This window comes from Dreissena polymorpha, chromosome 11 (assembly GCF_020536995.1).
Source record: "Dreissena polymorpha isolate Duluth1 chromosome 11, UMN_Dpol_1.0, whole genome shotgun sequence".
NCBI lineage: Eukaryota > Metazoa > Mollusca > Bivalvia > Myida > Dreissenidae > Dreissena > Dreissena polymorpha.
Genome location: NC_068365.1, coordinates 29,807,808 through 29,835,346, shown reverse-complemented (window position 1 = coordinate 29,835,346; position 27,539 = coordinate 29,807,808). Strand labels below are relative to the sequence as shown.

At 36.2% G+C, this 27,539-nt stretch overlaps 3 protein-coding genes across 5 annotated transcripts in view; 1 reads left to right on the top strand and 2 right to left on the bottom strand.

Annotated features, from left to right (window-relative positions):
- The first annotated feature begins 2,704 nt into the window (after positions 1-2,704).
- Positions 2,705-9,546, top strand: LOC127851374 (uncharacterized). 2 transcript variants are annotated; one of them, XM_052385111.1, is made up of 2 exons: positions 2,705-2,976; positions 6,812-9,546. In XM_052385111.1, the coding sequence occupies exon 2, from the start codon at positions 7,083-7,085 to the stop codon at positions 8,640-8,642; it is 1,560 nt and encodes a 519-aa protein (XP_052241071.1). In that variant the 5' UTR covers positions 2,705-2,976; positions 6,812-7,082; the 3' UTR covers positions 8,643-9,546. The 2 variants fall into 2 exon arrangements, with proteins under 2 accessions (XP_052241071.1, XP_052241072.1); XM_052385112.1 differs by lacking the exon at positions 2,705-2,976 and adding an exon at positions 3,907-4,336.
- A 1,806-nt stretch (positions 9,547-11,352) lies between these two features.
- On the bottom strand, positions 11,353-17,357 carry LOC127851375 (uncharacterized). The gene is made up of 7 exons (XM_052385113.1): positions 17,061-17,357; positions 16,435-16,539; positions 14,537-14,584; positions 13,997-14,088; positions 12,950-13,045; positions 11,882-12,677; positions 11,353-11,600 (listed from the first exon to the last, which is right to left on the bottom strand). Exons 1-7 carry the CDS (start codon positions 17,138-17,140, stop codon positions 11,498-11,500), a joined length of 1,320 nt encoding a protein of 439 aa, XP_052241073.1. The 5' UTR covers positions 17,141-17,357; the 3' UTR covers positions 11,353-11,497.
- A 2,397-nt stretch (positions 17,358-19,754) lies between these two features.
- Positions 19,755-27,539, bottom strand: part of LOC127851373 (cold shock domain-containing protein E1-like) — a 47,471-nt gene continuing 39,686 nt past the window's right edge. For both annotated transcript variants that reach the window (XM_052385110.1, XM_052385109.1), the window contains exons 15-16: positions 25,330-25,493; positions 19,755-22,371 (exon numbers count right to left, since the gene is read on the bottom strand). In XM_052385110.1, coding sequence (XP_052241070.1) covers positions 22,218-22,371; positions 25,330-25,493 — 318 coding nt within the window. In that variant the 3' untranslated portion in view covers positions 19,755-22,217. The remainder of the gene's footprint in view (positions 22,372-25,329; positions 25,494-27,539) is intronic.

The window sequence follows — 27,539 nt, the reverse complement described above, 5'->3', positions numbered from 1 at the left end:
CAATAAACTCTTAAATTAAATACGCTGGCCCCAGATCACTTGGGTTTAAGTTGCATGACAGCATTCGAACGCAACACGCAATACAATCCATAGTTCAAACATTTACGCACTGATTTCATCTGTATTATTTTGGCATGAAATAGCAAAATAAGAGGGACTAGGGCGCTGTCTTATCCGAGATTTTACGATAAGCTTTAGTTACGACTGAATTTTATTGCTTCGAAAAAATATGGAAATACAATAGATGGACTAAAGAAATCATAGATTTTGGTGGACAGAATGCAACTTTCTTCCAAATATGTATTGTTACATTTTCTTTTATCAGATTTAGAAAGACGGCATGGAAATGCTTAATCTTTTCCCAGTTATGAAACATAAAAAACAACTATGATTTCAAGTTGAAAACATGTTATCAGAATCATTCAACTTTAATTAGCCGTTCATATATTTTAGCCGTTTTGAGAAAAAGAATTGTCACCAAGTACTCAAGGCAATATTAATTTTTTTTTTATCCCAGTCTTTCATAGCGACTTTTTGCACTTCTCCGAAGCTCTATTGACCTGCATCCATTCAATTCAGACTCAACCCATGCATTCGTTAACTTTCTCAAGGTCTTTTTGTAGTTACTATGATGCGATATCCAACATGTCTTTCTGGCAGGTCAACACGATATCAAGCCATCTAATTATGTTGTTGTGACAAACGTTTAAAAATGTATGAGACGGTAAATACACCTTAACGCTTTTTCTTTAATCTCGGTAATTTCAATTAAGCGCAATTTAATTACATATCCTTTTATATTCTTTCCGCACGAAATCGTTTGATAATGTTTGTCCGAATTAAAATATAAGATTTCAGTGTAAATAACTGCAAATAAGTGATGACGCTTGTTGATGCAGGACGTTAAACATACACAATTATAATAGTGAGTTATTGAAATCAATTTACCGGTAATATAGACGTCGAAGTCCCTAAAAATCAGTGCGTATGTCCGCATTTCAATCCACCAGTCCGCAAAATCTTCGATCAAACCAGTCACGCCACCCTTTCCCTCCGTCCTAACATCCATTTATTCACACCACCCTTGCTCCCTCGTTCATCTATCCACACGCAACTTTCATTCACCCAATATCATTTGCATCATCATTCATCCATCCACCAAACCTTCATCTACCCAGCCACATCTTTCATTTGTTATCCATCTATCTACATTTACTGGTCATCCCTTCCTAATCGCTCCCTCGGTTCATCTGTTCTTCCATTCTCCGCTCCTTCCCTCTCAATCTCACCCTGATCACTATAATAAGACGATTAAAAAACTAACACCACGTGACAGTGTACTCTTAGGTTACAGAAGAAATCAGATAAATTACGGTCGCAAACATACGCTCCTCTCAAAAGCATATTTTACTATTAATCGCATCCGTTTGTTAAAGTTAACCACTAAGTTATACTAACACAAGGAGGGATATATTAATCGATTAAAAGGTGACATTAAATTAAATGTAAATATTGTATATAGCCGTGATTTTATTTCTTGTCGTCACGAATTAAATTAGTTCAAAATTGGTATCGGGTCACATTTAGTAAAAGGCCAACCAAGTATGATACGTGGGGGTACGGAAAATATTAAAGATTTAAATGTGTGACCTATCTAGTAGATATCTGGTTTCGGCTTGTTGTTTTTTCACAGAAGGTATTTATCCCGAAAGCAAGCGACGTAGGACACAATGGACGTGATGTTGCTATTATTGTGATTCAGTGTAGAAGTATTTATTAGGATATAATTACATCCTATATAATTTCAAGAGAAGCATTTGATAGGGCTTAATGATGATCTTTATTGGAGCATTCCTCTCACGAAGATAGTTATTTGAGCCGCATTCTGAGAAAACTGGGCTTAATGCATGTGTGTAAAGTGTCGCCCCAGATTAGCCTGTGCAGTTCGCACAGGCTAATCAGGGACGACACTTTCCGCTTTTATGGTATTTTTAGTTTCAAGGAAGTCCTTGCTTACCGAAAATCAAGTTTAGGCGGAAAGTGTCGTCCCTGATTAGCCTGTGCGGACTGCACAGGCTAATCTGGGAAGACACTTTACGCGCATGCATTATGCCAAGTTTTCTCAGAACACGACTCATTTATCTGCTGAGACGTATAAGTTGCGACACATGTGTCACGAATTTAATCATCTCAAATAACGTTCACATAAGAAATGCACTAAAAATAGACATTGTACTTTACTTTTTAACAGCATTTGTACTAGGATATATAATGTAAATTCGCACATTTTTTTTAAACTGCAATCTAGAAATTAGTATGTTAATATCATGTTAAATAATGAAGATGATATCTATGAACGTGTTAGATACAATTTGTACTTTTAAATGTGTTTCATTTTTGTGAAATATTAAATGCACAAACTTTGCTTCGTTTCAAAGGTTTCAGAAACCCGATATATATTTGCTGATCGGCACGAATTATAAAACATCGTACGAAATCGATTTCAACACAATGTGAAAAGGTGAATCACTAACGTTTTTTGTCTTTGCTTAAACGATCGGAAATGAACAATTTCTTTCGCTGATCTTAAATTACCAAATCGCCCATACCGGCCAATTTACAGTAATTTATAGGCATTGATTTTTCTTATATCAATCGAACAAAACAGTGAAATGGTTTATGGATGTGGCACTTTAATACCAAGTGTGTGCATATCTATAAGGTATACAACTGGAATATCAAAGCGGAATGCCTTTATATTATCAAAATGTGAACGCGTCAATTGCACTTCAGCATTAATGTTCGCGGTACTACACGAAAGGTCATATTTTATGTATCTCGTACGATGTAAAATGTAAAACCTGTTATTTTAGATATTTAAGTGAGATAGACAGATTGTGATTTTGAGTGTTTTAAAACTTAAATGTTTAATATTCATTTAGAGGAAAAACTATTGGAGGATGACAGTTTAAATTCGTAAGTAAAACAATATAAATGTTGAATGCCACATTATGTGATGCTAAAATAATGAGATATAATATCGAAATATACGTATTAACTTACATGAAAGTTACACATTTATTGTCGAAAAAAAGACTATTAAATAGACTATGCATGTATTATAAAATGATAATATTGTATAATTTGGTAATCAGGTAGTGAATTATACTGATATTTAGACACACTGTCGTTAACCACACTGCTGCTGATAAGTAAGGTTATTGCAAATGAAGTGTAGTGTATGATAGCGTATGAAGTTTGAAGTTGTATGTAGTTGTTACGTCGTATAAACGCTATGTGAAGTTTGACGTTGCATGAGGGGGTATGTAAAGAGTGGCGTCGTATAAGCGGTATATACAATGTGACGTCGTTTATGCGATATTTAAAGTGTGACGTTGTATGAGCGGCATGAACTTTCTACGTAATGTAAGCGGTACATAGTGTGACGGCGACATGCAAGGTGTTTGCGGCGTGATGGGTGTGATATGCTCAGCGCTGAGTTGTTATGTGATGGTTTGAAATATAGAAGTGTGCGCATAAACATCGCACGGAAAATAAAACTTTATAACAAAGTGAAACGCATGCCAATGTTCTACATTTGTCATTAGATAGTCTAATTTCATCTTGTCGAAAGCACAACATTAATTGAACAAAATCATTGAAAACATACATGATTTATAACCAAATTTGACATCAAAACTTACAGATTTATGTATTTAATATTCAATGCTGCGACCATTCTCTTTAATCCCTGTGATTTCGATATTCGTATTATTGTGAACAGGTTATTTACGAGGATTAAACAATAATTAAAGACTGGCTTTCGCTCTGTGATGCGAGTCACGGTGTTTTTTTTTATATACGAATAAGACACATCAAAGGAAAATCCGGCGACTTAACCCTTTACCACTTAGAAACGTATTTTGACTCATGTGGATCCCTTAGAAAGTTAAATTTAAATTACCTTTCTTACTAGATTCAAGTTTAAAAGGCGTCATTTCCAAACCTTAGATACTGATGAGCAGCAAACAGCATAAAACCTGAACAGACTGCCAGTTACTCGCAGGCTGTTCTGATTTTATGCTGTTTGCACATAACAATTTTCACTTTGCCTCTGAGTGGGAATGGGTTAACTGAGCTGGTAAATATTTTTGCGGCTAAACGTTAAGTGAATGGACTAGTTAGTACATTAAGAAAATGTTTGTGTTTCAACAATCAGTCAAGTGGATTTTATGCAAACACTGGCAAATATTTGTTCTTCATGAAGGCATGATAATGGTCATTGTCGAACCGATTGTGTACACATCGCATCAACAATTATAACACCAAGTACATGGTCTGTATTACTAGTGCAATTAGTTTATTTAATTGTAATGAAGTACTCGGCGTAAATTGTAACTTCTATATAAATATGCATGTTTTTCAACAATAAATCTTCCGTGTAGGTGCGTTTTAAAATATCATTTTTAACTTGGTTAAATACTTCTATATATGATCAGACACGCTCAGGTTAAATATACAAATATTTTAACACATTATCATAATTCAAAAAATATTTTGAAGTTTTTAACGTTAAACAAACAAAAAACAAATGATAAATTTCATGCATAATGGTCATGATTGATAAGAAACTAGCATGAGTAACGTCTTAAAATATTATCATTTACAAATATTATAGTCGATTTTCATGCTTTACATAGTTTATTGAGATACTACATGTGCTTTATATGTTGTCGTTTTAAGAAAACTAAGTATACGGTATGTTCTGTTTATAAAAAATAAATATTTATATATTTTTATTTTTTATTCACAACTGTGAAGTGGTAGATAATCTATGGATTACCACAAGCATTTAAAATACAGACGTTTGGTTTGTATGCGAGTGTCATACCTGTTGCATACTTAGAAGGGTTAAGGAATTGTTAATGATTTACCTGACTACATAAGTCACTATTTAGTACGGACTTAACCAGTAGCCTAACAACGGTGAACTACACAGAGCTAGACCGATGATCATGCCCCGATAAAGAAAGTAGTAGATTAACAAAATGTGAAAATCAACAATGTTATAACAAGTTACAAACTTTTAGTATTGTTTATAATGTGAAGCCGAAACGGGAATACTGGTAAACACTTAATGAGAATGTGGGATTTCTCCTTTCAAATTAAAAATTAAATTAAATTCGTTCGAGGTCGGTAAATCACCGTTCGCGGATAATTATTTTAATGATGAAAAAATATGTAAAAGTTATCGACAAAAGCAGACAATGCGCTAGTGAAATTCATATCCCCGCCAGTACAAAATGGCATTGTATCGAAATTGCGTTTATCAGTGTGGATCGTTTAATGTCAACGCAAAAACGCTTGAAAGAGAAGTTGTACGATTGGATAACACTCATGTAAAAGTGTTTAATGGTTTGTTTTCAGGGTGAAACCCATTCAGATGTATTTGAAAAGTTTCAAATAACATTTAATTCAACAGCACGAGTCAATTGCACCGAATACCTGGCAGTTTGGTTCCGCTTGTATCGTTCAATCTAAAAATCGAAATCAATCACTACAATCTAGCCTTTTGTAGTGAATCATTATTTTTCAATGCGAAACGGGGTTGTGTTTATCATACGGAAGATTTTTTATTTACTTAACACTTCATGATAAAATAACGTGCTTTTTTTAAAACCGATACGATGGCTGCGATATCGCGCTTGTAGAAACTGCTTTTCGCATAGATTTGCATTTCATATGAAATATTTTCACACTTTTTTCTAAAAGATACCCTACTTTACATAATATTTTTACACACATTTTCACAAAAAATATCTTTAACAAATCAAAATGTTCATACATAATCACTTTCAATGCTCTTTGAGACATAGGAACTCATATTGTGCCTTTTTTATATATTATTTGTGACGATATGTCAATATTCATAATATGTATGTGAACGCAATTACGAAATATATGTATGAATAAAACATTGACAAGGTAATATGTTTGGGTATTTACACTTTCCGCTTTTATTGTATTTTTCGCTTACAGAAAGAATATTTTTTAGCAAAAAATCCAGTTTACTCTAAAGTGTCGTTCCTGGGCCCGTATTCACCAAACAATTCTTAGAATATTAGAAAATTAGAATATTCAAGAATTTCTTTAATTTTGAGTTGAACTCTGCAGTAAACATCTCTATCTATATTATTCTTTATACATAACATTTTGTTAATGACATAATCACCAGTGGAGGCCTGTATATGTTCAAACACTGAACACATTTGTCTTGGTTCTAAGTCTATTCTTTATTCTTAAGTCTAAGAATTGGTTGGTGAATACGGGCCCTGATTAGCCTATGTCGGCTGCACAGGCTAATATTGGACGACACTTTACGCACTTGCATTAAACCCCCTTTTCACAGAGCACGGCTCATTTGTTTTATTTTAATGTGATGTCAGCATTTTACACTGGACACTCACTACAAGTAATGTTCGCAGCGAAGTTCATTCTGTTGTTTGTATTCATAGCCACAAACACTCCTCAATCGCTTAAACTCAGATAATAATCAATTTTAACTAGTGGAATTAACAGCAGGATTGAGTAAATGTCGTATTTTAAGTGTTATGTTAGAATTAAGATGCTTTCTGAATTCAGTCCCTGATCATCGGTATAGGTCTTGCATGTTTATATAAAATCAATTTGATATGTACTTTACTATATAACAATAAACATTTATGTTATACATCAAACGATAATACAATACTTTGTTAAATATATTTTTTTAAATTTAATATTTATACCATTTGTTGTGTTTTCTTTTCAGGTGAAAAAACTTGAAACAACGCTTCGAAAAATTACATCAAAATATGCAACATGACGCAATGAAAATCAGTAAATAGCACAGTGCTTTTATAATTTTCGCCAAAATCGGATTAAATTAAGCATTCATAGAGCTTTCATATTGAGCGCTCGAAGCACGGAGCTTTAAACTTTATATAATTGAATACACGAGATTAAATGCTTAAGGCGACCCGTAATTCCCATGATTGGTCGTTAACCATGTAAATAGACTTTAAAATCATACTTTAATAGTCATGTCATTGAAAGTGCGAAGTGAAACTATCGGAAAAGTTGGCTCCAATAGAGACGCGTTTGGACTTCCTGTCACCCCGCGGAAAAATGGCGATACGGTCGACAACTCGCCGAGGGTGAAATCATATGGGGTAGGGGTTCGCGTCCCGAACCTGAGAGAGCTGAATGGGAAATACGTGGGGCGAGAAAAGCCGTCAGATTGCCGTTTTGACATTGTAGAAAGGGTGACAACGATAATCAAGCCCGGCTCCTACGGCGTCGATAGACACGAAATGATCGCAGTTGGTACACAACAGATAATGTCTGAGGAACCCAAGACGACCGGCGTCTCGCGTCAACCGACGTTTATGTCGACCGTTTCGACTACACCGCGAAACGAGGATTCGAGCATCCTGGACCGTATAGGACCTTACCACTGGGATAAATACGTAAAAAGCGCCAAGGAACGCGACGCCCGGGACGTGCTATACAGAAACACTTACTGCTTAGATCCGCACAATCTCAGATATAACTCGGTAACTCTACCTCGGTTGACGACCCCCGGTGCCGGCGATAGACCATGGACTGTTGGTAGCGACGAAATAACTCCAAAAAATAGTGTACCCGAGGCTGATCATAGTGGAGAGTATTCGAAAATTGTGTATATTGAACCGCATAAACCGCGCGGGACGGTCGTGAAATTCAGGGAGTGCATGAAACCGTCTGTGTATGGGTCGGATGGGAAGGCGTTTGAAGTTCGGAGGTATAACAGTCAGAGAAACGGCTCTAGGAACGTGTTTCCGCTTATAAAACATGACTTCCGGAGGTCACCACGAATTCAGGAACGACCATTAAAGTTTGAGAGCTCGAGATATTTTCGAGAAAGCAAGGGGACACTATTTACGAAGCATATACTACCGGCGTATAAGCGTGCTTTCGACAGGGACTATAGTTCGGCAGAAACGTTTAAAGAGTATCTGGAATCTCTGCAGCAGGCGCCGCAATCGAACATTCCCGGCATGCACCCGTCGACTGGTTTCCGTTTTAATGACAATAGAATGTCAGCGGATTATAACCGAGTACTACAGTCAGTGATGGACGTGAACCTGCCGGCAGAGAGTCAAGAAGACGCTTCTTCGAACCAGGGAAGGATAACAGTGGAGATTAAGCCTTCAAGTCGGAACACGGATCGGCCAATAATGCCACCGAAGGCACACACGATAGACAATTTGTCGTCTGTTCACGGGAGCGTGATAAACGCGCGTTCCTACTCGCAAGGTAACATTCAGCCCTTTAGCAGCAGTATCAAGGACGGCGACTTCATGCCAAAAACCCACGGTATTGTGCTCGAGCCTAGAATAGAGGAAAACTCTAGCGCAGTAAAAAGCTATACAACCGTACACACTAAGAACAATGCAGACGATAACGGCGTTCACGAAAGCGACGGGAGCGTGGTTTCCAATAAAAGTCTGAAAACTCCGGTGGTTTTGCCGACGGTAGAGATGCGCGCAGACGACGCCGACGACGATAATGATGAGTCTCCTGCAAGTCAGGTTCCCGCCAATTCCCCCGTCCACTCATGAACCTCCTAACACGTAATCGCCAGATGCTTAGTGGTTGGACTCAGCGGCGTGTGTTTCTTTAACATTAAACTATGGTATCTAGTAGTGATATACACTTAGATATAAAATCACAGCAAAAACTAATTCTCGTCTTTCTGACATGTTCCTTTCTTCAAGGGAAGACAACTATGTTATGCACAATCGGATGTATATTATGTAGTCAAATTATATGAAAAAACTTTTATAAACACTTAAGGACAAAATCTTAGAAAGAACGAGAGAGGGTTTGTTCGTGTTACAAAATTAAATAATGTATTGTTAATGCATTAAAATGACGGGTGTTTTATAATAAATTCGAGTTCCAAATAATTGAAAATGAATAGATAAAACGGAACTGATGGTATTACTGAATTGATGAAACTTTCTTATGGAATGGAAAATGCTGAAGCAAAAATATCGCTTTGTTTGCAGTAAATACACATGCAATTTAATCAAACACACACAAAACAACAACAATTTCTTAGGAAGAGTTGTCACGTCTGAAATAAATTGTGTCTTTCATGAACATGTTTTTCTATTGTCAGTAAAATTCAACCGACTTCCTCACACGCTGCATATGAACTTTCACCATTGTATGCATTTTATTATTAGTCTCAGGCCTCTGTGATATGTTCTAATGTTATAACTGTGATACATTGTTTTAAACTGTGTGATATGCACCGCTTGATTTGCAATATATCGTCACATTTTACAAGCTGTTACATTCATGATAAAATGATATAAAATGATAAAAATAAAATAATAATTTAAATAAACGATGCATAAAGAATGTTTGTTGTTTTTCCTACATGTATGATGTATGTTTCCAAATGGATGGGATACTAACAGTCTATACATATGGTTAACTACACTCTTGCGATATTTGTATATGAAAGGTTAATCCTATTAACAAATGGCATAAGTTGTGCGTGAAATGCTGACGTCGTCTTTACAAAAAAGTTTAATTTCAGCTGGTTTCGTGTCCATAACGGGTTGCTATATGTACATGTTCGTTTTACATACATATTTTATGTAATCGATTAAAATCATGTATATCAATATACGTTATATATGCTCCATCCTTTATACAATTTATTCAAAATCTCAACATCTTCCTCTATCGTATCTCGGTAATATACTCAAATAAACGTGTCGTACATATTAAACACAGCGTTGTTTAGACAGACAAACATACAGAAACATCATTATACAGACGGTCTAACCGACGGACGAACATAAAGACAGATATAGAGACAGACATAGATACAGACATAGAGACAGACAGACATAAAGACAGACATATATGGAGGCTGACAGACATAGATACAGACAGACATATAGGCCGTCAGACATAAAGACAGACAGACATAGAGATAGACATAGAGACAGCCAGAAAAAGAGACAGACAGACATATAGACAGACAGACATAGAGACACGCAGACATAGAGACATGGATACAGACATAGAGACAGATAGACATAGAGGCAGACATACATAGAGACAGACATAGAGACAGACATAGAGACAGACATAGAGACAGACATAGAGACAGACATAGAGAAAGACATACATACATACATACATACATACATACATACATACATACATACATACATACATACATACATACATACATACATACATACATACATACATACATACATACATACATACATACATACATACATACATACATACATACATACATACATACATACATACATACATACATACATACATACATACATACATACATACAGACAGACAGACAGACAGACAGACAGACAGACAGACAGACAGACAGACAGACAGACAGACAGACAGACAGACAGACAGACAGACAGACAGACAGACAGACAGACAGACAGACAGACAGACAGACAGACAGACAGACAGACAGACAGACAGACAGACAGACAGACAGACAGACAGACAGACAGACAGACAGACAGACAGACAGACAGACAGACAGACAGACAGACAGACAGACAGACAGACAGACAGACAGACAGACAGACAGCCAGCCAGCCAGCCAGCCAGCCAGCCAGCCAGCCAGCCAGCCAGCCAGCCAGCCAGCCAGCCAGCCAGCCAGCCAGCCAGCCAGCCAGCCAGCCAGCCAGCCAGCCAGCCAGCCAGCCAGCCAGCCAGCCAGCCAGCCAGCCAGCCAGCCAGCCAGCCAGCCAGCCAGCCAGCCAGCCAGCCAGCCAGCCAGCCAGCCAGCCAGCCAGCCAGCCAGCCAGCCAGCCAGCCAGCCAGCCAGCCAGCCAGCCAGCCAGCCAGCCAGCCAGCCAGCCAGCCAGCCAGACAGCCAGACAGACATACAGACAGACAGACAGACAGACAGACAGACAGATGACTTTTTGCCTTTCTTCAATTTAATTTTAGTTTTTTTACTGAAGCCAAGTTTTAAATTTATCAATTTTAAAGCATTTAATAAATGCCAAAATCTGTGAAAGATTCCCTTTTAGATGAAGAACGAGGTTACTTTGATTTATAAGTTCAGTTGCATAATTCGATTAGAACGTGTTGAATGCAATGATAATTTAAATTGTAAAAAATGTTGTATCGTGTTAAATAGGAATAGTTTACGCATGTTGTAGTTTTCCATTAAATGCCCCATTACCGTTATATAGTATTGTTGCATAGGTGTTTAGTGTTGGAGGAAGAAATACAGCAATATCCAACAATAAATCAACTCTTCTTTGTTTAATTTCTCTCTTTTGTACAACAAAGGTTTTAGCCAATGTTACTCGTGGTTTTATACGAACAAAGTGAAAGGAAATCTGAACAAACCAAAAATGTACTTTCGTAACATCAGATGGCCTACTGGATGCTTTCATCGAAAAGCGGCGGAATTGTACCCGAAATACTGAACTCTTTTAGAATATTTCTTGAAATCCCTCAGATCTGGAATAGACTCTGGGAATTGCCGATGGTACCTGAAAGTGAAAATAGTAATCGTTGCGGTTTTCAGTGTCATCGAAATGTTTAAAAACATTGTATTTATATTTTTAACTTTTTTATTAACAATGAGTCGAATGAGCGACGCGTGCCCAATGTGTAACATACTGGATGAGTTTTCTATAATACAAAAAGAAGCAACAACATAAAACAAACAACATCAACAAAAGAACAATTATATCGTTTCGAACAAATTCAAACCTTTGGATTATTTTTATCTTAGCATAGTTTTATCTCAATTAACCCGGCTGAAACGTACCTTTGATGCGCTGCAGTTTTATTCAGAGTTCCTATCACGTGGGCGATGCACGGCACCCTTAGGTTATTGTCGTCTCTAAACGCCCAGCGGTTGGGCCGTCCTAATGACGTCGACGGCATCGCAACGTTTGTTAAATCACCATCGTTATGTTCAGCGTCAGGGGGGTTAATACTACTATCCCGACATATGTGACACTCTTTATGCTCAAATTCATGATTATAATGGTGAGAGCAATTCTGCATATTGACCTCCAAATTTTGCATTTCCTCATCTATTGAAAAGTCCATTTTCGTTTCGCCCCAAGGTCCGAAATGCTTCATTGCTGCTGGCTGCGAGGACGTTATTTTCGATGCCTGCTTCTTACACTCGCACTTAGCTAAACGAGGTTTCAGTGGGTTCGACGATGTGTAAGAAACCGAGCTACCGCCTTTCCTCGACCCACCATGCGTTGATAATATCTGCTTGTAAACATTCGACAAACGTTTAGCGGAATTTTTATCGTATGCCGTAGAACTCCAGTGCTGAAAATCGCTGCCAAAAAGAAGCGCTTCCGACTTTATATTTGGTTGATCGGGGTGTTGTATAGGTTTCAACCACGAGCGTTCATAATCCGAATACGTAGTACCGGCGTCGTAGAGGTTTGTTCTGTGTTGGTCGTTGGTCGCGGGCCGGCACACGTAGCACGGGTCGGGGTGATTTAGAATCCTTGTGCACGAGCTTGCCTTCTCGTTGCACTGAGCCTCCGTGCGGTACTGGGCGTCACGTTGTCGCTTCCGGACGATGACATCAGTCTGGTCTAAGGAATCAACAGCAAACATCACAACCCGTAATTCAAAATAATGTTTACCAGGCTTTGATTTTGGAAAAATACATATAAAAGGAAACCCCTTCCCAAATCCCTCATATATCAAACATAAAACTCGTCACTTCAAAAAAGATCGGTATATGTTAAGACCCGTTGGTAAAACTATTTCGGTATATGAAGAAAGAAATGAGAGACAATCACCATCGGTAACAATTTTAACACATGTTTACAGGAAATTTATAATTTTATGACACGTGCTTTACCTTTGTATTGGTCTGCATAGCGGCTTGTCCTGTAGAGCTTGGATATAAATATGTCAATGGCCGCCCTCGTTGGCTCGCTCAGCACATGATTGCCATCTGTAACACGTGGATCACGTTGTGCAATTATAGCTCTCCGACATTTTCCCTACACTTACGAATTCTCTTGGCATAAATGACACGTTTGAACCGTGTCTGATTATCTACTTAAAGCACATAAACACACAAAATCACAATTATTTCGTAAAATATTTGGAAAAAATTAAGTTTACCCATAAAAGTCAGTGTTTCTTATAGCAATAGCCAACATTTTAACGGAAGATGTGGTTTATATATATTTAACAAGATACAAATGCTCGATTTTGTGTGTGTGACAATATATTCCACGTAAATTTCTCGCGACGATATCCGAACATTTACGAGCAAACGCGAGATTGACTTAGGGCATCGTCGGAATTTATATCGGCTTTAACCCGAATACATAACACAAATAATTGTATACATCATTTGAGTAATTAAAAATGTGGAAGCATTAAGGTAATTATCAGGTTAATGTTTTTTCCCTTTATGTTAACGTATCGCCATGACGATGTAAATCCGCCCTTGTTTGGCTAATATGAAGATTTTATATTGATCAATATATATTAAATCCCGATCCTACCTTAAATCGGGCGCAACGCATTGATGTAAAAGGCAACCCTGGACTGTTAAAAGCTGCCAAATAGGTAACCGAAAATAACAAAACAAGCCTCGTGTGACTCAAACCTTTTACATCCAACTCCAAAGACGGACGCCGTAACAGTGACCACAATTAAGGTCAATAATGGCACATAAATGAGAAAACGTATTTGAAGCGAATTTATTGATCGTTCAGACGCATGCGTGCATGACGTTGGCAACATTCTTAAAGTAAATTAGATTCTAATAACTTATCTTGTTGCGTTTTAAAACCAATCTATGAGAGATTAACGTGTCGTATAAATATCACCGAGGATTCCAACGGCCTCGATACGACATAGTTTAATTATCAACTGAGTTTTGAGTTCTCACCTGGTCCCACGCGAGTCTCGTCGTGTCTCGGGTAAACCTCTTGAGTGCGTGGTTCTGGAAGCCGACGCCCTCTAAATGTGTTGAAACAGGGGCTGTAAAAAACGCGATATAATAATTATAAAAAGTAAAATAGAAATAAATAAATAATAATAATGATGAGCATGATGATGATAATAATAATAATAAAAATAATTAATAATAATAGGAGAAGAAGAAGAAGAAGAAGAAGAAGAAGAAGAAGAAGAAGAAGAAGAAGAAGAAGAAGAAGAAGAAGAAGAAGAAGAAGGAAGAGGAGAAAAAAGAGAAGAAGAAGAAAAAGAAGAAGAAGAGGTAGAAGAAGAAGAAAAACAACAAATATAATAATAAATACCGGTATGGTGAGAATAAATGAAGCTCATTAAGATGTTATTTATTGATATAGAGGTCTCAGTGAAAACCAAACATTCATTACAGACACATGTCTAGCAAACTGACAGAACTATAATAATGTAGAGATTATTGAACGCTGTCTTATTTGCTTGTGGGAATACAAATACTTACACATGTTTCTGAACAGGAGTTACCACATCGGTTGCAATTGCATGGTCTCTGAAATAAGAGAGAAATAGAGCCCGCGTATTTCATACATGTATAAACATATGAGTCGTGTTCTGAGAAAACTGGGCAGTCCGCACAGGCTAATCAGGGACGACACTTTCCGCCTAAATTGGATTTTTGCTAACAAGAGACTTCATTTAAACGAAAAATGTCACAAAGGCGTGAAGTATCGTCCCTGATTAGCATGTGCGGACTGCACAGGCTAATCGGGGACGACACTTCACGCACAGGCATTATTCCCAGTTTTCTCAGAACGCGGCTCATTTTATAAATATCATGCAGAAGGCACGATGTCCACACAGCAATTATACAGAGTTTCGCCCGACAAATGCAACATAAAACGGTTAAAAAAAGATTAACCCATTTAAGCCTAGTGGACTCTCTCATCCTTCTAAATTAGATCAATTTATTTCCAAAATTAGGGATGTCAAGTATATTTATTTCTATATTTAGAATATTTCTTACAAAAATTCTTTTAAGCAAATAGCGCAGACCCTAATGAGACGCCGCATCATGCGGCGTCTCATCTGGGTCTACGCTGTTTGCCATGGCCTTTTTTCTAGACGCTATTCATAAATGGGTTAATTTACAATCGCTTGAAATAACCAGTGACACGTTAATAAAATATTTCGTACAAACAAGTCAGTTTTGTTGGTTTACTCTCATTAAATACTTAGTAATACATACTTCATACATACATAATACATAAGTCTTCATTAATATAAACATAAAAAAAGAAGTCGAGCATACCGAATTTATATAGAATAACAATAGTTTTCTACAAATTATATGATACATTTTACCAAGTATTTTTACGGAATAAGGGTTCAAGGGTCAAAGTGACCACAACAGTCGGCACATGGTTTATTTCAGACTTAATTATCAAAACAACGTTAATAAAAATCTTCTCTCGGAAAACACGGGTAAGCGATTTAGTGGTTTTAAGAAGTGTTAAGTTTGTGATTAGACGTAAAATAAAAAATAAGTTGTTTGTATCCTCAAAGTCGACCTGCCTTTTTGGTATTCCAAGTTAAGTTTTCGATCATTTTTGCAACATTCGGTTAATATTAAATATGAGCGCAAAAAAGTTATATTATGCGCATTTTTCACTGTTGCATTGAGCTGAAAAGAATGAACAGGTCAAAGGAGCTAGTTAAAATGTGGTAACTGACCAATTATCTGCAACTCATCTTCTTGCTACCAGTTGTTTGTAAAATATATACATGTGTATATTATATTCGGTATTTTACATGACTGTCCCAGTCCTCTAAGCCGAGCGGAAATGTTTTTTATTAGGATCGGAGTAAGTGTTTGTGTGTCGTATGAATATATATCGTTGCAGGAAATTAAAATGATCCGTAAAACAAAATTGTGTATTTGTGTCGTATGAACGAATCTGCACTAAAACTAAATTTACATTCACATCGTACATGCATGATCAGTTGTCAAGCGAAAGTACGGTTGATATTCAAATGCATTATTTTTCTTTTTCCGGGATATTGTTTTAGTAGGTTGATTCTGCATTAACATATATAAGTGTATATCAAGTGAAAACACCAAAAATAAACAACGGTTGCGATAGACACCTATAAACATAGCATATACTGTTAGATGCGCATAATATCACTTTAACTTTTACATGTAAACAAATGATATGTTGCAAAGAGAATAAGTTGATAGCTTGCATTGAATATCCTTATTTAAGTGGAGAAAAGTAACGTAAAAAAAGTTGGCGAAAAAATGTCTAAAATAGCTATGCTACTATTTTTAGAGCTGTTTGTTGAAATAAACAGCTTGTTTTCTGGCCTTAACGGACAGTAAAGAAGGCGTTCTATACGTACATTGTCTGTAAGTCCACGAGTTGCAGGGAGTCGTCGCCCCAGAGACGCACCGTCTGATCACGCTGAGGCACCGGGGGTAGGGGTGGCAGGCTGGTCCACTGGGGGCTGCGGAGAGGGAGAAACATGTACGCCATCCAACTCGTATAATATAGTTTGGTTACGGTTGATAGTGTAAAATTGTAAGATACGGGGTTGCCCTTTCAAGAGACTATTTTAATAGTGACTGCTACATTTTAAGAAAAATGCGTCCATCATATGATGCGTGACTAGATTTACAGATTTCGCCCACTCTGAATCGATTCAAGAGTCATTGTTTCAAGCCCAATACCTAATATTATTTAATTACATGTATTTTTACCCATTCTGTGCTATTGTCGTTAAATAGTTTAATTGTACTTAATGTCGTCTCTTTTCGTTGGCAGCATGTTTCAGTGACGTAACTTTAACTAGTAGATAGCAGTTTCGGTTTAATTATAAAATAACAATACCTATTTGAATTTTGACTTCTTTTTCATCACTTATAGACAATGCGAAAAATGCACATAGAACATGCATTTTAAAATTAATGTCTTTAACGCGTTTTAAACATTAACTGCGAAAAAAATTAACGGAGAGTGTTCACGTACCGAGACGAGGGGTTACGATTGGCCTCTGTTCTGTTCTTCTGGATTGGCGGAAAAACCCTCAAAGTTTCCATCGCCAACATTTTGAAAGTGCTCGCGAACTTGCGTTACAACATCCGCCCTCTAACGTCCAAACGACGTCCTTCTATGGACGTGTTACTTGTGGACGTCCTTCTATGGACTTGTTAATTGTGGACGCTTAAAACTATTACTAAATTTCTATTAAAAATAATCTTGTAAAAAATAAAAAAATGTATTGGCTTTCGGTAGGTCTACCGGAAGAAAGCTCTATGGTAACGACGTCATAATTTTCAAACGTTGTTACGCCTTTTCGTGACGTCAAAAAAGAAGTATATGAGATTCTCTTTTTGATAAATAAAAATACTTAATCGTATCATCGGACACTTTAACAAAATCATACAAATACCAATTTAATATATCGAGAAAAAAAAACATACTTCGTAGGGCTCGATAAATGATTGTCGGCTCAGGTACTACTAAAAAGTACGCCGGGTACTCAAGTATACTACAACGGGGTTCGGAAAATATACTAATGTATAGTATGGTCTAGTACTTTTTGGAATATTTTCCGCAGCCCATCGTATTTTGTAGTTTAGTGTACCCGTGGTTGTTTAAGCTAGTATCTGAGCCGACAACAAGCGACTGAGCCTCCGAATGTGGCTCGTAGGGCTAAGGGACAATAATGGATAAATATGCAGGAATTTTTTAATCATCACAAAAAAAAATGATATTATTTGACTTAGTTTTTTTAATCTGAAATATCTTAACAGTCTAATGCCCAACTACTGTATATACATCGTTAAGTGCGCTAACACTTATAATGTAATTGCGAGTTTTTCTTTTCATTTAATTATTATATTTACCAGACCTAATAGTTTAACTAACAGGGTGAGAAGACTTTAAGGAGTTGCAAGTTAAAATACTGTATTGACATTTGTCCAAACTGTAAACGGCATTATTATTGAAGGATTTAAATAAACGTTAGATTTAAATGATTACATTTTTAAAAGTCTTCTACGATTTTTTTTTTCGAAACAACAACAACAACAACAACAACAACCCCACTGGTTCTTATCAAGTACTGTGCAGTCCACACAGTCTAATCAGGGACAACACTTTCCGCTTTTATTGTAATTTTCGTATAAAATATAAATATTTTTGATGGGCCGCTAGTTTGATAACAAGCTTCGTTTGATTGACTTACTTTTGATTCAAAGTTTAACTTACACTAAAAACTCAACTGGACTAATGGTTAAACCGGTAACGCAATTTAATCTATTACAATTACGTACTAAGATTTGAATTGCGTAATGTTACGTACTGGGCAGATTTTTAATGCGTTCTTTTAATTCTTAAATGCGTAAATACGCATCTTATCTGGAGCTCTGGTCCCTGGTTAGCCTTTGCTGACTGCTCAGTACTTGAGAAGAACCAGTACTTGATGTGGAGGAAATCTTGAGAACGCTCTCATGTCAGTGATTGAAATCGGGACCTCCTGATCGCTAGGCAGACAACATATCCACTACAGCACCGCTGCCTCATACATTTTTGTAAATATATTCTCATTCAGGAAACTGATAAACGACACTATCTCAATAACTATGGGCTTAAGCAACTAGCTTATTGATAAATGTACAATAGGCTTGAGCCACTAGCTTATTGATAAATGTACAATAGGCTTGAGCCACTAGCTTATTGATAAATGTACAATAGGCTTAAGCCACTAGCTTATTGATAAATGTACAATAGGCTTAAGCCACTAGCTTATTGATAAATGTACAATAGGCTTAAGCCACTAGCTTATTGATAAATGTACAATAGGCTTAAGCCACTAGCTTATTGATAAATGTACAATAGGCTTAAGCCACTAGCTTATTGATAAATGTACAATAGGCTTAAGCCACTAGCTTATTGATAAATGTACAATAGGCTTAAGCCACTAGCTTATTGATAAATGTACAATAGGCTTAAGCCACTAGCTTATTGATAAATGTACAATAGGCTTAAGCCACTAGCTTATTGATAAATGTACAATAGGCTTAAGCCACTAGCTTATTGATAAATGTACAATACTAACAAGTTCAGTCTGTTAAGCCCGTCTAATAGGTGTCAATGTTTTACACAAAAAAACTATGATCCATATTATAATTATAGGATGAGGACAATATTTTAATATGCTATGATCGTGATGGGAATTCTTTCTGCATTGTAAATGAGTAGTTTTACAACACTTACTTTTTTATTTTACTATTTAACAAGAGCACCGCATAAGGGAAGAGGACAACGTTGTCTGCTTCCCACCGCATAACGGGTGTCACGGCTGCAGGTGCAGTTTTGAGTTAATGAAAGCGTGTCAGATTTTTTTTTAGAGGTCACAGTGACCTTGACCTTTAGCCTAGTGACCCAAAAATGGGTGTGGCATGTAGAACTTATCAAGGTGCATCTACATATGAAGTTTCAAAGTTGTAGGTGGAAGCACTTTGATTTTAGAGCAATATGTCAAGGTTTTAGCACGACGCAGACGTCGGACAACACGACGAGCTGGCTATGACAATACCTTGAGTTTTCTCCGAAAACAGCCGAGATAAAAATCAGTGTTCTGTCAAAATATATTAGGCAGCAGATGCGGCCAAGGAAAATGTATATCTGCTGTACTTTGAGCACTAATAACAACTCTTATAAACGTTATCATTTGATTTATTTTGCCATCGTCTGAACACGTTTTATCAACTTAATGCAATAAAACCTATAAACACAACCCTGGCAGAACTGGTGCGATTCAAAGCGCATGTTTATGTGGCTTAAATATTGACATACTCTACTGGGAAAATACCTGCCCAGAAGATACAACTATTCCTCTATTCCTCGTGAAAGCAATATATGTATAACAATAAATAACACTTTGTACAACCACAAAAGTGTGTCTCAACAGAGTTAAGTACTGTAAGTTTCTCAGATCTTTTTAAAGTTTTTGAAATACATACATATACCGGCATACAGCTTTCAAACGCACATACATACATACAACATACAATTTCACAAACATACATTATGCTGTGGTAACACTTGATTTTTCTTTTGATTTTTATATATGTTTTACTCTTTTTTTTTTTTACTTTTTCTGTTCCTTTTTCAGTTTTTATTACTTTTTCTATGACTTTGCGTAAAATGATAATTACAACAAATATGGTATGGGCAAATGGAACAAAAATTTCTTTTCTGGGACTTGCACCAGATTACTGGTTGGGTTTCTCTTAGAATAAATAAACAAAATATTTTATTTTCATAGTACGTCAAACTTCAAGACTTCAAATAAATGATTTCAAAGCCAATAATCACATTTTTCCAACAGAAATAAATGTATTGCACATTTTTTGTCGTAAAAGACTAGACTTTTGTTTTAGAACTAATAAAGAAATGCATATGCTGAATTCAATTCTGCTAAAATAGACCTATTTTATATATTGCTGAAGCCATTGTTTCATAATATTAAACCACACTTTGGTACTAATATCGAAGAGCACGATATATTTGTATATAAATAATTCAAATAAATACTTGTTTCAACCTATAAGTGTGATTCTGATGAACAATTGCACTTAATGTGTTAAACTCTGTTTTCGCAGAACAAATACAAAATGAAGCCACATAGCACTGACATACTTATATGACAAATACCAGCACCAGAACATTTCTTTCTTGAATAAACGCAAGCCCCATGACCACAAACATTCTAAAGACATATTGTAAGTCCCAATTGTCAACATATAACCAATGAAAATCAAAGGTCCAATGTAACGAGCATTTTAATTGGACAATATTTTTAATTCATCCAACGTTAGCAAAGAACTGTTGGTACCATGGGGATTGCTCAAGACAATGATATGTCTAATGTAAGAAGCTGTGTTAAAAACAATGCCTTCACCAAATAACAATTTTAGGTGTAAAACACACACTTAAGTTGATATTCTGCTCTTAATCTCTACTAAAAAGCTCACATTTTGGCAACATGTTGTGCATTATAAGGCCATGCACGGTCGGGTTAATGAACCGTCATGTATGAAAAGTTTGGAACACTCAATGACAACTCCACATGAATGGCCGCTATAAGTAAATGGCTTGTTCTAATAAACAAATGTATGATGATTACTCTATAACTGAAGCTTCTGACATGATATATTACCTTTTGACTAATATTGTCTGATGAATCATCACAAATTTTTGGGAAAAAAATCCCTTATAAAGCTGAAAACTGAAACTTATTTAATAGTTCAATGGCTTCCATTCATACCATAATCAGAATATAGAAGCCTGTCTCAGCTTACAGTCTCTTCAAAGTGAGGTATCCAGAACAATAATAATGTTCCTAATAAAACCAAACAAGCTGAAATTAATGATGCCAATAAAAGCTGGACAAAAAAGAACATTTTTTTTTTCAATTACTTCAACTGCCCAACCAACTGATTGACAAGTTAAGCTATTTTAAGATCAAACCAAGAAAGTTCAATCACTGTATTTTTAAAAAGATATTTACAATGTCTAAGTCAATTTTATCGCAATCACGTTTGAAAGTTTGATTAGGTCATGAGGTATTAGGCTCTGACACCTCATACATGATGTTCACTTGAAAAGCTTTGTGAGGATCAATGGATGCCTCCAGTCCTTTGATCAATGAATACAAAATCATGAAGATGTGTTAACAGCATATTATAAAGTAAATTTTTGTTCAGTCCTTTTTTGATAACAATTTGTAAGTTTCTGGAACCAAAAACTGTTACACATCTAACAAAACTAATAAGACTTTGAAGTAAATGCATGCAAACTTCAACACTTCTTCATATAAAAAATGTCATTTTTTTTTTAAAATGAAATCCTGAATTGCAAACAGAATGCAAAATGTTGTAAAGCAAATTGATAAATAGTATCCTAAAGGTTTCTGGATTCTTCTTTTCTTTGTAACAACAAATTTATTAAAAACAATTTTTTCCTATGATTTGTTCTCTTAACATCAGGACAATGGGTTACAAAATCAGGCTAGTTGGTTCCAAAACAAAACATTATGGTTCCCAAATCTGGCTTTAAGTTCTAGATTTCCAAGTAGGGATTGAAGGTTCCAAGCTCATGTTTAAGGGTTTCAAATCAAGCTTGAGGATTCCATGGGGTTCGGGGCTGTGTGAAGCCCTTTGTACCGTCAGGGCCCTTGGGTGGCCGCGTGACTACGACCCTGGGGCCGACCATTTCATCGTTCATACTCTTCAGTCGACTCAGGAGTCTCTCTGGTCGACGTTTCTCCCTGCAACAATTATAACAAGAAATGAGAGCGAAACTTGGAAATTTTATTATTGCTAGTTCAGAAGATCAAGTCATTGCTCTGTGTAAAATATAGCAAACACATAATGGTGATAACTTAACACTTGATAGATGTCTCATTCAACAAAATTGTGAGTTATAACAAGAAAATTCGTTGAATTGATATCCCCCGCCATTAATATCTATACACCCATGAAGTTTCATGTTGATATCTTATATAACTTCTGATGGACAGACGGACTTAGACACTCATGGACGGACAGAGAGACAACGCCAATTCTATATCCCTCTGCCTTTGGCGAGGGATAACAAAAGTTTATAAACTAGAGGAAGCATATACATCCATTTTCTACATAAATATTAAAATAATTGACAACATTTATTTCTGAACAAACTAGAGCTTTGTCACAGACGTAAACTATACCCCCACATGCAGCATTGACACAGACTATTTTGCATGCTATCCAATGATTGTGAACATTAAACGTACATTTAAAAATCTCACAATGAATGACATAGTTATGACCGGGACAAGATCATTTATGGCCATTTTTGACCTTTGAACTAAAAGTGTGACCTTGATGTTGCAGATATTGACGTAATTCTTTAGTATGACACTTCTTGCAATGATAGTGAACAAATGTGCCAAGTGATTTTAAAATCTTACAATGAACGATATAGTAATGGCGGACAAGCTCATTTATGGCCATTTTTGACCTTTGAACTCAAAGTGTGACCTTGACCTTGGAGATATTAACTTAATTCTTTCGCGCGACACACTGTGTCCAATGATGGTGAACAAATGTGCCAAACGATTTTAAAATCTCACAATGCACGACATAGTTATGGCCCGGACAAGCTCATTTATTGCCATTTTCAAACTTTGAACTCAAAGTGTGACCTTGACCTTGGAGATATTGGCATAATTCTTTCGAGGGATAAACTGTCCAATGATGGTGAGCAAATGTGCCAAATGATTTTAAAATCTCACAATGAACGACATAGTTATGGCCCAGACAAGCTCATTTATTGCCATTTTCGAACTTTGAACTCAAAGTGTGACCTTGGAGATATCAACGTACTTCTTTCGCACAACACAGCGTCCAATGATGGTGAACAAATGTACCAAGTCATTTTAAAATCTTACTATAAATGACTTAGTTATGGTCCGGACAAACTTTTGGTTAAAAATGCACTAAGTGACCCCGTGACCTAGTTTTTGACCTGGCATGACCCATATTAAAACTTGACCTAGACATCATCTAGATACTACCAAGTTTGGTGAAGATTGGATGAAATTTTCGGGACAGACAGACCGACAGACAGACAGACCGACAAAGTGACTCCTATATAGCCCCCATTAGGATATGTTCATATTTTGTAATCATTATATTTGTAATCAAAAGGTATCTTTGCATTATCCATCATGGCTACTTATTCCTCTACCGTACTCCCTAACCAATTCTAGGTCCATTCTGTGTAATGAATTTGTTATCCACCATAATTACTTGATGTTTTTGGACACTTACAAACATTATTTAATTTAATCCGAAAATTTGAAAATCACAACAAGATGCTGTGTTGAAGGCCAGTCTTGATTTATACACAATATGTTATTTTCTTGATATCTAATTATGTTTCTTACAACGTTACTGACCAAGCTCTTATAGGAAAACTAGATTTAAGTTGAACAAAGGTAGAACTTTCATCAAATTTTTAATTCAAAACTCCAATATTTTTTGCTTAAAGAAAAAATATTGTTAGCTTCCACAATTTTTTTTCAATTTAAACATGAAAACTATAGATTTTTTTTTGCCTCCTACATGATTAATGCCTCCACAGTTCTTGTGAGGTATGATCTACTGCAAATATGCACATAATGGGATGAATTTGTTAAATTTGATTTCATAACTTGCAAAATGTGGAAGAATTTTGCTCCACATGAATCATATTTTATGAGGACAGACTGACCAATAGACAATTAAACAAGAGTGACCGTAATATACACATGTAGCCCTTCACTAACATCAGCATTAAGCATAAAAAGGAAATTCCTTCAGTTGTTTTAAAGTTAAGTCGATTTTTTAACTAACATACAATGCTCATTATGTTTAAGTTTTATCATGACACTGTTGAATAAAATTGCCGCAATAAGCAACACCTCATTGACTATTTAATTAATTTAATTGGAAGATGCAGAGTGGTTGTGTGTGTGTGTGTGTGTGTGTATTTCAAAGTAATGAGGTCCTTTTGCACCAAAGGCTACATTATTTAAGGATCCAGAGTCTGTTCCAGCACACCTACCCTATTATTTTATCAGACCACAAAGTAGGGACGAATTTTGAATAATAGCTTCTATTTCCAGCTATTAATTTTTCACTAAAAGATATACAATTAGAAGTGGTTTTGTGCTTTGAAACAAGAGCTGTGTTCGTGAAACACAATGCCCCCTACTGCGCCGCTTTGAAGCCATATACTTATTTTTTTGCTACCTTTAATATAGAAAAAGTTATGGCCAATGTTAAAGTGGACAGACGCCATATATTTGACATTTGACCTTAAAGGATGACCTTGACCTTTCACCACTCAAAATGTGCAGCTCCATGAGATGCACATGCATTCTAAATATCAAGTTGCAATATTGAAAAAGTTATGGCCATTAAAGTTTTCGGATGGACAGACAGACTGACATACTGACGGACATTTAACTACTATATGCCGCCCTACCGGGGGCATAAAAAAAGCCTGATTACATTGAGGAAACCCCACCTGTCTGGTATGATGACAACCAATCTCCCATGCGCTAGGAGGGGATATGGGGAGTATATGGGAGAAGCGCGTGTATCAACAATAGTACTAACCAGATAGCTGCCAATGATTGGTCAATTTCTGTACAGAGCTTTAAAGGTGCAAGCACTGTTACTCGGTTTACTCTGCTTACGTGATTTTCCTTAGACTGCATGCCGAGTACTTGTTGTTCCGCTGGTTGTGAACGACAACAAACTCCACCTCGTCGCCAGGAGCAACCTCCAGGCCGCCTCCAACTTCGCTCTGGTGAAAGAACAACTTCCTGCCCGGCTCAGCCTCGTATGTGAGGAACCCAAACTGAAATCAGAAATATTTCCAGTGATGCTTGTTGATTGAAATGTGTGCATTCAAATAATTTAACCAGTCGCCAAAAAAACCCAAAAACAATGGCTAAGCTCCTGAAGTTATCACACATACTTCTCATTCTTTTACCACCATAGACTTTGTTTGTCAGGCCTCATTCTGGCGTATCAACAATTTTCAGTCCTGTCCAAAAGTTTAACCTTTCTTCAACTCATCAGATAAATTCAAGTACGAAAGGCAAATTCATTAAATTGATATCCCAAGCCAAAGAATTTGTGTTGATGGATGGATGCAAATCCCTTTATGTATGATAGAATCCTTATAAAAGCAGACATATTTAATGACAAGAGATGTGTTTGTCAGAAACACAATGCCCCATATTGCGTCGCTTTGAAATAAAATTTCAATATATCATTTGGCAGTTTTAGAAATTATCTCCCTTTTAAAGCTTATTACTTCCCTTGGATTGTATTTTTTTACTTTTGACCTTGAAGGATGACCTTGACTTTTCACCACTCCAAATGTGCAGCTCCATGAGATACACCAGACAATACCAAACTTCGTCGGACCGACGGACATATCTGACAGATTATGACAAGGTTCGATCGATTTTGCAATTCTGTCAGACCAAAATGTCTGACTCCAAAAAATATAATAATATCTTTAATAATCATCGTCTGATGCTCCGTGGGATTCCAATATTTGCCATCAAAACATGTAGAACTAAATACGTTAATTCCTTGTCGTTTTTATGTTTTCGATCTATTTGTGTCCTCCAATAAGAATAGCTCACACATGTTCGGTTATAGGCGTTATTTTCCGAAATAACTCGGATCACGCGATACTATATTCGTAAAATATTCTAAACATAGAGACGGAATTTGCCGAGTGTGTTCCGATGTATCTGAAATACAAACTGTTGCAACTCGGTATATTCCGTGACAGCGTCTGGAAATTTCCAAACGGATATTTATTAAGTACTAGTTCCGCGCTAATATGTGCATGTCAATTCGCAAAATGTGAGAGCCTGGACCATGCAGCAAGGTGCTCGCATATGTTAGAGGTTAATTGTCTTCAATGTAAACAGCATTGCGAAGCAAAAATAACGTTGACGTATAATTGTTTTCAGGTGATTTCGTTTTCAAAATATTGTTGTCTTCTTTCCGAAAGATTATTTCAAAACTAATTTTATTGTCTTTATATTTTGTATTGTGAGATTTGCCTTATATGCTGAGGTTTCTTACCAAAGTATTACCTGGTACTGATACTATTATATTGAGAATATTGGCAAAACAAATTTGTCGAGACTCAAGTGATTGATCATCTATTAATTGAAGGTACCTCAGATGAGCAGGAGACTGCTGAACCTGATAATGTCGTAGACTTTGACGCAGAAACTCTATCAAATCAATTATCAATAATGTAAAGATGACAAGAGTGATTACTGTTCAGATCATCATCATGATCACATTCATCTCCAGAAAGAACTCCAATGAACAAAGTTGCTTGGCATTGTTACTTTATATTGTAGAGGGAAATTAATGTTCAGATAACTGCAAGTGCATTCAGATGGTTTATTGGCATTTTCTTAAAAGTTATGCTTCTTTATATCAACAAAAAATTATTTATAAATGGAAAAATAAAGCTTTAGAAAAAATTCATGATGAAATTTGGCAATACAGCTACAAGTGACCATAAGGTTTATTAGGTTTTACTTTTGCCATAAAAGCAAATATATTTGCCAATTGCCAAAATGTTCGTCAGAGGACCAGATTTTTTTTTTATCTCAAGATATGAGAACAAAATTAATGATAAAGTTTAATGAAGATCGGACAAAAGCTATGGCTTTGCACAAAGTTACACTTTAGACATATCAGTAAAACTGCATGGGAGCTATGTTTTTCAATGGACCATAACTATTTTAATAAAATATTAAATTAAAACTAATTCTGATAAAGCTTAAGGTTGATTCGGCACAAAGAGTATTCAAAAGAATGTTCCAATACAAAAGGTAATGCACAGAAAAAGTGATTAAAGTGA

Coding starts and splice junctions, on each gene's coding strand:
- LOC127851374 (XM_052385111.1), top strand. CDS start 7,083: ATGTCATTGAAAGTGCGAAGTGAAACTATCGGAAAAGTTGGCTCCAAT.
- LOC127851375 (XM_052385113.1), bottom strand. CDS start 17,140: ATGTTGGCGATGGAAACTTTGAGGGTTTTTCCGCCAATCCAGAAGAAC. Junction 14,585..16,434: donor CTCGTGGACTTACAGACAAT/GTACGTATAGAA, acceptor CTCTTATTTCAG/AGACCATGCAATTGCAACCG. Junction 14,089..14,536: donor ACTCCTGTTCAGAAACATGT/GTAAGTATTTGT, acceptor CGTTTTTTACAG/CCCCTGTTTCAACACATTTA.